Consider the following 14,386-nt stretch of genomic DNA (forward strand, 5'->3'; position numbering starts at 1 on the left):
TGCATACTATGCTGGCTACTCTCTGGATTTTTATGCGTTGACTTAAAATTCTATAATTTTCTATGTATATTGTTTTATTGCTTGGATTTTATTACTGTTGCAATGCATTATGTGTAACTTTTTATCTCTCAATTATTTCATGCAGTCCATCTCCAAAGATTCGTTATATGGAAGCATGGATCAAAACACAAGGGAATGGACTGACGGATTGTTTACCCATATCTTAAGAAAGTTTGTAAACGTCTCAGAATTTTTATCAATAATGAATAATTCTCATTTGTGAAATGATCCAGCAAAACTATTTTCTATTTTTAACGAAATCCCGCTTCTTGTCAAACAAATCAAGTTCATATCTACAAGTTTGTATTTGATTTCCAATAATTTCTCTAAAGAATTATCGACAATGTCCGTGGTGAGATCGGCAAGAGACAGTGGATCATATTTGATGGTGACGTTGATCCAGAATGGGTGGAGAACTTGAATTCAGTGTTGGATGATAACAAATTACTGACACTACCCAATGGCGAACGTCTCGGCATACCACCAAATGTTTGTTTTTTCATTGTAATATTATCTATCATGTTTATTAGTGTAAACTTTTTCAACCGTCAGTCAAACGTGTTGCTGTCATCCTTTCTTGTTTACCTGCAAATTGCACAGACACACACACACTATACAAATGTGTAGCCGCATTTTTAAAAAAAATTTACATTGTGATTTGTGGAATTAGTTTTATGAAGTTTCAAAATAATATTTTACATTTTTCCACTGCTCTATCTTTTTAAAGATTTTCATGTAAAACGACGTTATTTGATATGTTAAAGCAGCTTCATCATTACACTATCATTTTGCCACCTAGGTTCGCATCATGTTTGAAGTGCAAGATTTGAAGTATGCCACGCTGGCCACAGTCAGTCGATGTGGCATGGTGTGGTTTAGTGAAGACGTCCTCACTATGGACATGGTGTTTGAGAACTACCTGTCCAAACTTCGAAGTGTTCCATTAGACGAGAGTGAGGAGGAGCAGAAGAACAAACCAGTTGGTGGAGGAGTTAGTGGTGCAGCTACCGCAAGTGGTGGCAGTGCTGCTGCTGGGGCTGCTGGACAGAGCAAATCTCAAGATGACGAGATTTCTCCATCATTGCAGGTATTTTAGTATTGCTGTTTTAATCTTAAAAATAAAATATGTTTTATTCTTTTATATTGTGTTTATAAATATTTGCGTTTATTTATTTGATCAGATTCAAAAGGATTGTGCAGTTGTTCTGCAGCCATATTTCCAGCACAATGGTCTAGTGAGCAAATGTTTGGACTTCGGAGCAACATTAGAGCATATCATGGATTACACCAAGTTCGCATTTGTTTATTCTATTTCAACTTTTGGCATTAAGGCTGTCTTTTTAGTTAGATCTCAAAAGTTATTAAGTGAAGAGATTAGAAACGTGGAGTCTCTATGATGATGATGAGAATGCTTATCTAGATAAAAAAAAGTGCTGTTGGTTAATAATGCATTTAAATGTTTGCTAGGTTGAGGTCATTGGGCACACTGTTCTGTATGTTGAATCAAGTTGTTCGAAACTTGGTTGCCTACAACCTCTCACATCCGGACTTCCCTATTCAAGTTTGAAATTTTATATTTTTCATGATATTTTTTTGGATATTATTACATGATATTATTGTTTGTACTGGACTACGAGCCATTTATTATTGCATATCTCAATGAATATGGTTTAAAAACTGTTGATATTGAATTTATATTGTTCTTTTCAGTTGAAGCATTATGTTAATTATAAATGTGTTTGCATGAATGATAGTTTTAAATTTAATGACAAACACGTAGGCTAGCCAACTAGAGAAGTACACATCAAAGTCATTGATTTATTCCCTACTCTGGTCCATAGCTGGAGATGGAAAATTGAAGGTTCGTCAGGAGTTAGGAGAGTTCATCAAAGGAATAACCACTGTTCCACTGCCCTCTGGAACCAATCCCATCATAGATTTTGAGGTTTCTCTTCATGTTATTCAATATAATTCAACCTAGGCAATGCCAAACAATCAATTTGTAGCGATGTAAAGTTACACAATGTTATTAATAAAAGGTTATTTACTGTGAATGTCTGACAGGTAACATTGCAAGGTGAATGGATACCATGGACTGCCAAGGTTCCTCAAGTCGAAATAGAAACTCACAAGGTTGGTTTTCTGTATTTTAATGGTGGATTATTTAATTTGTTTAATGTGAGTTGTTTTATTTTTTTCAATGTATGGTTTGGGTTTCCTTTATTTTCAAGGTGGGAACGCCAGATGTGGTTATTCCAACCATTGATACAGTGCGCCATGAAGCATTGCTTTCCACCTGGTTGTTTGAACACAAACCAATGGTTCTCTGCGGACCTCCGGGATCTGGCAAAACAATGACCCTATTTAGTGCACTTCGTGCTCTGCCTGAACTGGAGGTTTTTTAATTTTTTTTTCTAAAACTTTTTTGTTAGAGTTTTTAATATCTACTATAATAATATAATCATTGATTGATTGGTATATTAAAAAGTTGTAAATTGAAATTTTAAGGTGGTGGGTTTGAACTTTTCGAGTGCCACCACTCCTGAATTGATGCTGAAGACATTTGACCACTACTGTGAATATAAGAAGACTCCAAATGGTCTGGTTCTTTCACCACTTCAACTCAACAAATGGTTGGTTCTTTTCTGCGATGAGATCAACTTGCCTGATATGGACAAATATGGTAAAGTTTGTTTATTAATCTAAGAATAATTAGTTGTTTTTGTTTATTTGCTTCATGTGAATAAATTCATTCATGTACTTTTTATGTTGTTGCCGGTGAAATATAATTTAACGTTTTTCACAATTTATTATGAATACTAGCAAAATAAAAGTATCAAAGTCATGATAGAAAAAAAGGGATACTGAATTTTTGGACCTCTGAATTTTATAAACATTCAGTGAGTTGCTTTAAATTATGTTTCTTACCAGGTACTCAACGTATCATCTCCTTCCTACGTCAGATGGTGGAGCATGGCGGGTTCTACAGGACATCAGACCAAACGTGGGTGAAATTTGAAAGGATTCAATTTGTGGGTGCATGCAATCCTCCAACTGATCCAGGCAGGAAGCCTCTGTCTCACAGGTTTGTTTGCTAGTGTTGATAGCATTGGTTGTGCTTGCAGTTATTCTGGCGTGCATTGTACATCTTCATTTGGTGAATCAGTTTGTTGGAATATAGAGAGCAGGTGGAGAAGGACAGAGTGAAAGCGGGGTTGCGTGATACTGAGGCGAGTGACAGATGTGAATGGCGTCGAGGGGTATTTCGGTCTCTTCATAGGTAGCCAAACGGCAACCCCCGATCTAAGGAAAATGTCGTCTAAACGTGTGTGTGTGAATCAGTTTGTTGGAAATGATTTTATAAATGGTTAATTATATCTTTGATTCAATCACTTTTTGGATCAGTCTAACATTTTTAGGTGAACTGTGACGATGCTTTTAAATATTTATATTGTTGTTTTTATTATTTTTTAAAACTGACAGTCATTAATACCATATTCGCACACAACAGATTCCTGCGACATGTGCCAGTTGTGTATGTGGATTATCCTGGACAGGTTTCCTTGTGTCAGATATATGGAACGTTCAACAGAGCCATGCTCAGGTTGATACCAAGCTTGAAGGCCTATGCTGAACCCCTCACTAATGCTATGGTGGAACTTTATTTGCTGTCACAAGTTAGTATATTTTTAATTGACATTCATTATTTCTATAAAACGAACTTTGTCATTGTTTATTGCTAGTGAACTAATTAATTTAAAAGTTTAGCTCTCATATATTCAAAATATAACCGCTTCTTGGCAGACTCGTTTCACTCATGATATGCAACCGCACTACATCTACAGCCCTCGTGAGATGACGAGGTGGGTGAGAGGTATATGCGAGGCCCTGAGACCCCTTGAGACGTTGCCCGTGGAGGGACTTGTCAGGATTTGGGCTCACGAAGCTCTCAGGCTCTTCCAGGATAGGTATTTAAATTTTTAACTTTTATTCTAGTTCTCAATATTCTACTTTTTTCTCATAGAGATTCTATTTCATAATTGTTCCATTTATGTACATACACATGTACATCGTGCATGCATGCTCCTGATTCTCTCAATTGAATGCTCGAACAGATTGGTAGACAGTGAAGAGAGACAATGGACGAATGAGCACATTGATTCGATTGCACTTAAACATTTCCCGAATGTGAACAAGGAAGCGTCCTTGAAGAGACCAATCCTGTACAGTAACTGGCTGTCGAAGGACTACATGCCTGTTGAGCAGGAAGATCTGAGGGATCATGTCAAGGCCAGATTGAAGGTACTGCAATGTTTTTTTTTTCAAATTTCTTTGCAACGTTTTATACTGACTACAGCGTCTTATCGTGATATGGTTATAATGATTATTTCTGGTAATAACGTTCGGAGGATATGTTAACAAACTAATACGGCAAATTTACAGTTATGATCCTTTTAATTATATTTTGTAAGGTGTTCTATGAGGAAGAATTGGATGTTCCTTTGGTGTTGTTTGATGAAGTTCTTGATCATGTGCTTCGCATTGACAGAATTTTCAGACAACCACAAGGTGTTGTTTTAAATTTTGAGATTTCATTCTCCAGCTTATTTCTACCATTCTATATGTGTTGTGAATATTGATTGCCAGGGGTTCATTCTGAATTCTGTGATATTCATAATAATCTGAATCTTGAATAGATTTGAAGAACTTTTGAAATTGGTCACTATTATTATTTTAAAGTTCTGTTTGATTCTTGAGACACAAAACGTTAATAATTGCCACTCAGGCCACTTGCTGCTGATTGGCGTGAGTGGCTCAGGCAAGACGACATTGTCAAGATTTGTGGCCTGGATGAATGGACTAAGTATCTTCCAAGTGAAGGTACACAACAAATACACAGCTGAAGACTTCGATGAAGATCTACGGTCTGTGCTCAGAAGATCTGGATGCAGGGTCTGTTGTTTCATTCATTCACCTATTGGCACTTCTCTTTCCTTAGTTCACTCACACTCCTGCTAATATTTTGATGAAATGTTTAATTTTTTACTAATTTATTTATTGAAACATTTTATTTCTTCTGAAGTAAAATTTTTACATTTTATATTGATTGACTGCAAAACAATTATATTTTTTTAATTATATTATTTTTCTTAACTTATTGATTTCAATGTTGTTATTTTTAATTAAATACTTAACTGTTGCACTGTAATTAAACAAGTCATTTATATTTTTGTATGGCGGTCGATAGGGGGAGAAGATATGCTTCATCATGGATGAATCCAATGTTCTTGATTCAAGTTTCTTGGAAAGAATGAACACACTTTTGGCTAATGGAGAGGTTGTCGATTTAAAAAATTTTAAATTACGTTTCAATTGTGATCGCATCGCTAATTATCCTGTCATAGCTAACTTTTTAAAACTTAAAATAAAATATATTTTTCTAAAAAAAAATATTTCCTAGGTTCCTGGTCTGTTTGAGGGTGATGAAATGACGACCCTGATGACCCAGTGCAAGGATGGGGCACAGAAGGAAGGTCTCATGATTGACACACAGGAAGAATTGTACAAGTGGTTCACTCAGCAGGTTCGTTCATTTAAATGGTCTCGTTATTCTAACAACGTTATATTATTAGAATTCAATAATAATTAACTGATTAAAAAATATTATTGCCAAAAAATGAAATTGCTAAAAAATATTTATATAATCTTATCACATATAATAATTATTAGCACAATTCTAACTAAGATATTAAAACTTTAACATTAGTGTGCAAAAATGTATGAGTTATTGTGTTTAGTTGGTATATGCACTCGCACAAACACATGTAAACATACATATATACACAGACACATGTACACATACATACACAGGTGATGTACAATCTCCATGTTGTCTTTACAATGAACCCGTCATCAGAAGGTCTGAAGGATCGTGCCTCAACATCGCCTGCTCTCTTCAACAGGTTCCTGACATAAGTTTGACCGTGATGATGATGATGAGGAGGATGATAACGACGATAATGATGCTGCTGATGATGAAGACGATGATATTTGACAGTATTGCTTGCCACTATGACGTTGAAAAATGAATGAATGACCGACCAGCATTTTGTTTTTAAAACGATATTTCAGATGTGTACTGAATTGGTTTGGAGACTGGAGCAACAATGCTTACTACCAAGTTGGAAAAGAGTTTACCAGCAAGATTGATCTTGAAAAATCAATGGCATGTTTCCGCTGTCTTGTGTTTCAGAGTTCCATTCAACATAAATGATTTATAACAAGATCATTATTAAAATGCAATTACATATAAATATATGTAATATGTAATAAATATAAATAAAATAAATACAAAAAAATATAAAATACAAAGCTTAAAGCTACTACAACATTAACATTGAATTTATTTATATTCATTTAAATTCATATTAATTATATTTAATATATTTTTCAAACATAAAACAGTACAATGTTCCTCAGAACTTGATTGGCCTACCAGAGAACATTCCGCCACCGACATCGCACAGAGAAGCAGTCATCTCCACCATGGTGTTCGTGCATCAGACACTTCATCAGGCAAACTCGAGAGTTGCCAAGAGAGGGGGAAGGACTATGGCCATCACGCCCAGGCACTATCTGGATTTCATTAATCACTATGTTCGTCGGAAGAGATTTTCCATTCTTTCTAATTGTTTCATTTTGTGAATTGCTTGAAATATATAAATTGCATTTTTTTTGAGTTGCTTTGTTAGCTTTGCTTTTTTATTTTTTCTATTCACATGCTAAATGTTTTGTTTGCCGTGAAAAGGAAAGCAACTGGTGACATTAACACGAAGGATATTTGTTGATTTAATGTACATCCAACTTGAATGCACATAAACAGGTGAAATTATACAATGAGAAGAGATCTGATCTGGAAGAACAACAACTGCATTTGAACATTGGGTTGCAGAAGATCAGAGAAACAGTGGAGCAAGTTGAAGAACTGCAGAGGTCCTTGTCAATCAAGAGGAATGAACTGGAAGAGAAAAATAACCTGGCCAACAACAAACTTAAACAAATGGTTGGCCCATTTGAAATTTAATAATTTTACTTTACAAATTCGGGTCTAAAACTTTAATATTTTTCATACTTTTTTTAGTAAAATTTTTATACAAAATAACTTTAAAATGCTTTTCAAACACACAAACCAGGTGAAAGATCAGCAAGAGGCAGAACGAAAGAAGCAGACGTCAATGGAAATTCAACAAGCTCTTGAGAAACAGACCGAAGTCATCCAGGAGAAGAGGGCAAGTGTCATGGGAGATCTCTCCAAAGTTGAGCCTGCTGTCACGGAGGCTCAACAAGGTCGGTTGTGTGCTTTTGGTGGTGTCATGCTTCATGTCTAAGTGAGTGTGATGGAAGGAGATTGATCTAAATTTGTGCATTCGAAGATTTTATTATTAATGAGTTGGTTCATTGTACAATTATAAAGGCCATTAAAGAAGTTACAGATATTTAAAACTGAATATCAGAGTTCATTTTAAACTTATAAATAGTAGTTTGAAATGTGTTACAGATATTTAAAACTGAATATCAGAGCTCATTTTAAGCTTACAAATAGTAGCTTGAAATGTGTTGCAATATTTCCAAATACGCTAAATTAGTTAAAAGGTTGAGAAATTGAAATAAATGCAAATTTCAGCTGTGAAGGGTATAAAGAAGCAGAATTTGGTGGAAGTTCGATCGCTGCCCAGTCCTCCGCCTGCGGTGAAGTTGGCTCTCGAGGGTATCTGCACGTTGTTGGGAGAGAAGGACATGGATTGGAAGTCTATGAGGCAGGTTATCATGAGAGATAACTTCATCAGCACCATCATCAATTTCAACACAGAGGATATCACGTTAGTTCACATTTTTTTGATACAATGTATGGTGTCGTCTCCATTTAAAATTTTGATGTTTTTGTTTCTCCTCCAGGCTCCCGAAAGTTGTTTTGCTGTCATTAAATTTACTTATTTTGCGAGTTATCAATATTTTTACTTTAATAAGTAACAATTTTTGTTAAACTCAAAAATTTGGCAGGGCTGAAATTCGTCAGAAAATGGACAAATACATAAAAAATCCTGAATATACATTTGAGAAGATCAACAGAGCGTCAATTGCTTGTGGCCCCATGGTCAAATGGACTATTGCCCAGATCATGTACTCTGAAATGTTGAACAAAATTGAACCACTTAAAAATGAACTGACTGCTCTGGAAGTTGAAGCCAACGAAAATCGCAAGAAAAACGAAGAAATGCAGAATCTAGTGGCCCAACTTGAGAAAAGTATTGCAAGATACAAGGAAGAATATGCTCTTCTCATCAGTCAGGCACAGGCTATCAAGGCTGATCTCGCTTCTGTGGAGACCAAAGTGATTTGTTTGATTTGTTTTTGTATACAGACGGATAATGGTTTTTGTGTTCTCATTAAATTTAGAATTTAATTGTGAGATATTTTAATATGAATGGTAAATTTTTAGTATGTACATGTATGGTGAATTTAATTGTGTTTTAATCATGTGATCGTAAATAATCTTTTTAAAAAAGAAAAAAATCATTTTTGCATCTCATTGGAAACAAATAAATAAAATTGCTCTTTGCACTCAGGTTGGCAGAAGTGTGGCACTGCTTCAAAGTTTGACGGGAGAACGAGCCAGGTGGGAGATGGGTAGTGAGTCATTCAAGAACCAAATGTCGACCATCATCGGAGATGTTCTCGTTATGTCTGCTTTCATGGCCTATGCTGGTTATTCACTGTTTTCTGGTGTTTGAATGATTTTAAGAAGATGTATTCGTAATTTCAATTTTTCAAGTACACGTTGACAAACAGGTTATTATGACCAACACATGAGGCAGAATCTCTTCCTGACCTGGTGCCACCATATGCAGGACTTCAACATTCAGTTCAAGTCTGATATCGCCAGAATTGAGGTTAATATCCTTCAAATCGATACCTTCAAGTTGATTACTATCTTTAAAGTTTGATGCATGTTTTGTTTGAGGGTGATTTGATGATGTGTGCAGTGTTGTTGAAAGTGGCTGTGTTATTATAACGTGTGATAATATGGTGTTATCTTTGTTTTTTGTAAAAGATTTTTATAATGTTGCTCAAATAGATTAAAATAATCATTTTTCATTTGATGTTTCCAATGTAGTACTTGTCCAATGCTGACGATCGATTAAAGTGGCAGGCATGCAGTCTGCCCTCTGATGACCTGTGCACTGAAAATGCAATCATGCTCAACAGATTCAACCGGTTTCACTCATTTTTATTATTCAATTATGTGTGAACTCTGTTTTATGGTACTGTGTTCGAAAAATATAGTTCTTTCCTACTCTAGTTCAATGTTATAATCTAAACTGAAGCTTCAAAAAAAATGTTAGATTTCGATTTTGAAAATCTAGAGCAGTTTGTGATAATCTTTCTATGCAGTATGTGATGTGAGACAACAGATTTTTCATCAGATGATATGTTGTCACTGTTTAATGTCCTAATAGCACGAACGTTAGACAGCTTATTAGAGCGAGTAAATCGAATGTAAACTATGTTTGAACGATCGATCGATTAATTTTCAACAGGTACCCACTGATCATTGACCCATCTGGTCAAGCAACAGAGTTTATACTCAACTTCTACAAGGAAAAGAAAATCACGAAAACGAGGTTAACTTCAATGTTTTTTACCTTGAAAATTGTTTTCAAATTTGTGATCTATGGTTCATTTCTAAGCACTTTTTTGAGCTATTTTTATTTAAAAAGAGAGAGAATTTTAGAATTACTGTTATTGAACTTAAGTTTTTCACATTAAACTTAAGTTTGAAATTTTTAGCTCATGGTTTAATAAGGCATTTCAACTGAACTATCTGTACTTAAAATCAAAATTTAAAAAATTGTAATGAACACAGTTTCCTGGATGATGCGTTCCGTAAGAACTTGGAGAGTGCACTTCGATTTGGAAATCCTCTGTTGGTGCAGGATGTGGAAAGTTATGATCCCGTCTTGAATCCTGTGCTAAACAGGGAGTTGAGGAGGACGGGAGGCAGGGTTCTCATCACCCTTGGAGACCAAGACATCGATCTTTCACCATCATTCACCATTTTCTTGTCCACCAGAGATCCTACTGTTAGTGCTGTTGTAAATTCTCGTTTATTATTTAATAAATAAATATAATTTGTTTTTAGTTTTCAATGTTTGCAGTTTCTTCAAATGCGATTATCTTGAATATTTAAAAATGAAATTTCATTCATGATGATACTAAATTTAATATAAAATGATAGGTTGAATTTCCTCCGGATTTGTGCTCCAGAGTGACATTTGTCAACTTCACCGTTACACGAAGCAGTTTGCAGAGTCAGTGTCTGAACCAAGTTCTGAAGGCAGAGAGACCTGATGTCGATGCAAAAAGATCAGATCTCCTCAAGTTGCAGGGTTATCATTTTTATTATTTTCTTATTTACTGATATACATTGCATATATTGATTGTGTCAAGCCACATGATTGAGGATAAAATTTCATCACTAGTAGTTATTAGTTGGGGGCGTTAATTATTCCACAATATATATTCTCTAAACTGGTTTACGGGCAGATGTTTTGGTTTCACCTATTTGCTTTTTGAATCTTGCTATATTTTATTGTTTAAATGCTTTCTTTAACGTTAAAATGTTTAGCTTTATGTTAGCATCATAACGTTAACCAGGTGAGTTCTTGTTACGATTGCGTCACTTGGAAAAGTCACTGCTGACATCACTGAATGAGGCGAAGGGTCGCATTCTGGATGATGACAGCATCATCACTAACTTGGAGATGTTGAAGAAGGAGGCCCAGGAGATTGCGAAACGTGTTGAGGAGACAGATGCTACAATTGCGGAAGTGGAGAGCACGTCTCAACAGTACAGTGCATTGGCTCAGTCATGCAGCAGTATTTACTTCACTCTTGAATCTCTTAATCAAGTATGAACAAGCAGGCCTATGTATATTGATACTTTATATTATTTTGTTTTTGCATTACAATTTTTATCAAAATATTATTATTTAAATTTTATTAATTTCTGCCATTTTAAAATAAACTTTCTTAGGTCCATTTCCTGTATCAATATTCACTGCAATTCTTTTTGGACATTTTTGGTTGTGTCCTATGCAGTAAATCTCTTCAAGTTAGTTTCTAAACGCTTGAATTTTACAACGATTTTTGAATTTTTAAATCTATAAAGAAAGTTACTGTGATCAGTTGAATTGATGTTTTGAAAGCATATCCTTTTATCTTCTACAGGGGATTACAAACTACACAACAAGGCTTGATATCATTATCAAGGAAATATTCCAGGTTCATATCTTATTTATTCGAGTTCAAATAGTGTGAACTATTTATTTATCAATTCAAATTTTTGCTATTTCTTCATGTCTCGATTGAATCATGTTAGAAGTATTTTTTCTCTCTGACGGCGTCACAACTTTAATTGCTTGCTGGTCAATAACTTAAGGATAATTAATGATACCAGGTGACATTCAGCAGAGTATCGAGAGGCATGCTCCATCAGGATCGAATCACGCTGGCTGTTCTCATGGCCAGAATTCATCTCAAGCTCTCACCCAAGTACGCTTTTCAATGAAATGTAACCTTGCGAAATATATACACTGCCGATAAAGATAGGCTTGGTCCCTTTTCATTTAAACCGCCCGGTTACTGCATTACAGCAACAGACACATTTCCTCAATCGCGTCACCTATATAAAATAAATATAACAAATATTCATGTGACTGAGGATTTTTTGTGAGAGCATTAATGTATGCCTATCAAATTAATTTGTTGCATATTGCATCTTGTGTAAAATTTGTTGTGCAAATTTAATTTATCACCTCAGTTTTTATAAAAAAAATTTAAATTTTGCAAAATGAAATTTGTTTGATATGCAGTGAGCCACAGTATGAAGCAGAGTTCACACATTTGATGAGAGGACAGGAAGGGTTGTTGAAGGAAACCCTTCCCAAATATGATTATTTGAAGCCAAGCCAAATTGAGGCACTGGTTCGTTTGGAAAAACTTCCAAAGTTCAAAACCGTCAGACGTAATCTGGACAACAATGAAGTAAGTTTTTTAGTTTAGTTCTTTTAGTTTTGGTTGATATAATTTAATATCTTTTTGCAGGATGAAATCAAGCAGTGGCTGGATGTGGTAGCAGGCGAGCAGGAAGTTCCTGTCATTTGGGATGAAGACAAACCTTTAGGTATGTATAGTCACGCTTTTTTTATTCTTGTATGTTTTTAAACATTAAATTTTAATACATTTTAAATCAAAGATGTTTCGTGTTTTAAAAATTTTTATTATTCAACTTTTATAATATTGAAGCGTCATCAATCAGGTCCTGTTGGACAGGCAGTTTACAAGATGTTGATGATCCATGCATTCAGGCCGGACAGATTGTTGGCTGCTACTAATCAATTTGTCAATGCGGTCCTCGACCCGTCCTTCCTGGCAGATGCTGAGAAGGAACTCGATCTGGCATACGTCGTGGAAAATGAGGTTTGTGTAGTTTTGTAAATGAAATATGTCAAGTCAATAAGTCTCTGCTTGTTTCTTTGAATTAAAATTTTGGATGTTTTGTCCTACTTTCATTAAATGTTGCATAAAAAAACAGCATCTATTTGCTTATTACTTTGTTTTTATTATTAAATCTTTATAAGCAATTGCAAGAACAAATTCAACTGTTATAAACAATATTTTTGTGTTGCGACAAATTAATGTACTTACACCACGGCTCATGTGAACTACATTGATTAACTGTCATAGGGCATTATTATTTCACTTTTATACTCATGCATTATTTTGCTTTAAACTTAAAATGTTTTCTTTGTCAGAATGCAGTTGATAAACTATGTTCATAAAATATACCGAATAGAGATTATGATTAAGACGTGTGCTGATAAAGACCATTTTTAAAATATTCAAATGCATACATACATATTAACCATCCTGTTAATATGATAAGTCTGCAAACATGTGTGCATAGAACGGACATACAAATTTTATTTGCAAGTGCAGCTCTAAATGGAAAGGTGTATAATACGAAACGAATGAATTTTAATGACGGGGCTTAAATACAAGTTTTTGACATCTAATATTAATATTTTATGATAAAATTAGTTTTTAAAATGCCGTTGATGCAAGAATGCTTTTGTTCTTGGTTGCTTCTATTTTTCATTTTAAATTTGCATTTCTAATGAATTTTAAAATAAAAAACGTAATGGAATCTTTTTGTTAAGAAACCTTCTCCGTTTTATATATATAAAACACAAAAGTTAAAAACATTTTCTAAAACAACATGCAGTTCAAATTTTGTCGATGGATGAATTCTCTTTCATTCTTCTGGCACTTAAAAACAATTTTTTTTTAATTTTTTATTTGCATCTTCATTTCAGACTATTATTTAATTTTTTGTCAAATTGTTCTTTTATTTAAAAATTTTTTTAGGAGTGTTTTTATTTTAGACTCTTATTTGATTTCTGTCAAATTGTACTCTTATTCATTATTATTGTATTTTTACTATTTTTTGTCATTACTATTTTGTTTCTCGCTGGTGTATTTTTTCATGAATTTATAATTTCATATTTATTTATAAATTTTGTGTGTTCATTTTTTCATATTTTACTTTTGCATTCACATCTTATTTTCATACTTTTTGTTTTTTTTTCAAAATTTACAACATACTGTTAAAATATAATATAAAATAATATAATATACGTTCAAATAACTTGTATCCAGTTACAACAATTTACAATGAAAGTACATAAACTTCACAGAGAAATATGCAGTCAAAAACTGAAGCTTTTTTTCAGCATTGTAACATCATTTCTAAATACTATTAATTGAATTTTAAAGCATCTTTCATTAGAAATGCATATTGACATTATTGAAATAGCTGAAATTTTACGTCAAATTATCGAATTATTTAGACCATTATAATCAAATACTTTAGAATTTATATGCAAATGCCACAACATCGTATACGGTTTTTAAAATTTAACACTTTACTGCCAGAACGTTTTATCTAAAAACTAGAACAATTTAACAAATTACAAAACACCAGAACATTTTATCCAAGCACTAGAAAATCGCATCTGAATACTGGAACATCACATCCAAATTCTAGAATATCACATCCAAATACTAGAACCCCACATCCAAATACTAGAACATCATATCCAAATACTAGAACACCACATCCAAATACTAGAACACCACATCCAAATACTAGAACCCCACATCCAAATACTAGAACACCACATCCAAATACTAGAACACCACATCC

At 33.9% G+C, this 14,386-nt stretch overlaps 1 protein-coding gene across 1 annotated transcript in view; it reads left to right on the forward strand.

Annotated features, from left to right (window-relative positions):
- HELRODRAFT_106966 (hypothetical protein) overlaps positions 1-14,386 on the forward strand; it is a gene marked incomplete at its 5' end in the record, with an annotated part of 38,084 nt that overhangs the window by 14,140 nt on the left and 9,558 nt on the right. The window contains 38 exons of the mRNA XM_009024480.1: positions 146-231; positions 393-549; positions 860-1,039; positions 1,109-1,147; positions 1,242-1,351; positions 1,528-1,621; positions 1,841-2,005; positions 2,125-2,193; positions 2,292-2,456; positions 2,569-2,743; positions 2,992-3,145; positions 3,572-3,737; positions 3,865-4,028; positions 4,176-4,362; positions 4,533-4,629; positions 4,847-5,013; positions 5,309-5,401; positions 5,522-5,644; positions 5,932-6,023; positions 6,193-6,304; positions 6,526-6,717; positions 6,944-7,123; positions 7,254-7,407; positions 7,745-7,940; positions 8,122-8,452; positions 8,688-8,826; positions 8,911-9,011; positions 9,236-9,336; positions 9,660-9,743; positions 9,986-10,202; positions 10,358-10,508; positions 10,777-11,030; positions 11,156-11,233; positions 11,350-11,403; positions 11,579-11,673; positions 11,994-12,165; positions 12,226-12,304; positions 12,440-12,600. Of these exons, the coding sequence (XP_009022728.1) occupies positions 146-231; positions 393-549; positions 860-1,039; positions 1,109-1,147; positions 1,242-1,351; positions 1,528-1,621; positions 1,841-2,005; positions 2,125-2,193; positions 2,292-2,456; positions 2,569-2,743; positions 2,992-3,145; positions 3,572-3,737; positions 3,865-4,028; positions 4,176-4,362; positions 4,533-4,629; positions 4,847-5,013; positions 5,309-5,401; positions 5,522-5,644; positions 5,932-6,023; positions 6,193-6,304; positions 6,526-6,717; positions 6,944-7,123; positions 7,254-7,407; positions 7,745-7,940; positions 8,122-8,452; positions 8,688-8,826; positions 8,911-9,011; positions 9,236-9,336; positions 9,660-9,743; positions 9,986-10,202; positions 10,358-10,508; positions 10,777-11,030; positions 11,156-11,233; positions 11,350-11,403; positions 11,579-11,673; positions 11,994-12,165; positions 12,226-12,304; positions 12,440-12,600 (5,334 nt within the window). The remainder of the gene's footprint in view (positions 1-145; positions 232-392; positions 550-859; positions 1,040-1,108; positions 1,148-1,241; positions 1,352-1,527; positions 1,622-1,840; positions 2,006-2,124; positions 2,194-2,291; positions 2,457-2,568; positions 2,744-2,991; positions 3,146-3,571; positions 3,738-3,864; positions 4,029-4,175; positions 4,363-4,532; positions 4,630-4,846; positions 5,014-5,308; positions 5,402-5,521; positions 5,645-5,931; positions 6,024-6,192; positions 6,305-6,525; positions 6,718-6,943; positions 7,124-7,253; positions 7,408-7,744; positions 7,941-8,121; positions 8,453-8,687; positions 8,827-8,910; positions 9,012-9,235; positions 9,337-9,659; positions 9,744-9,985; positions 10,203-10,357; positions 10,509-10,776; positions 11,031-11,155; positions 11,234-11,349; positions 11,404-11,578; positions 11,674-11,993; positions 12,166-12,225; positions 12,305-12,439; positions 12,601-14,386) is intronic.

The sequence above is a fragment of the Helobdella robusta genome (assembly GCF_000326865.2).
Source record: "Helobdella robusta unplaced genomic scaffold HELROscaffold_4, whole genome shotgun sequence".
Taxonomy (NCBI): domain Eukaryota; kingdom Metazoa; phylum Annelida; class Clitellata; order Rhynchobdellida; family Glossiphoniidae; genus Helobdella; species Helobdella robusta.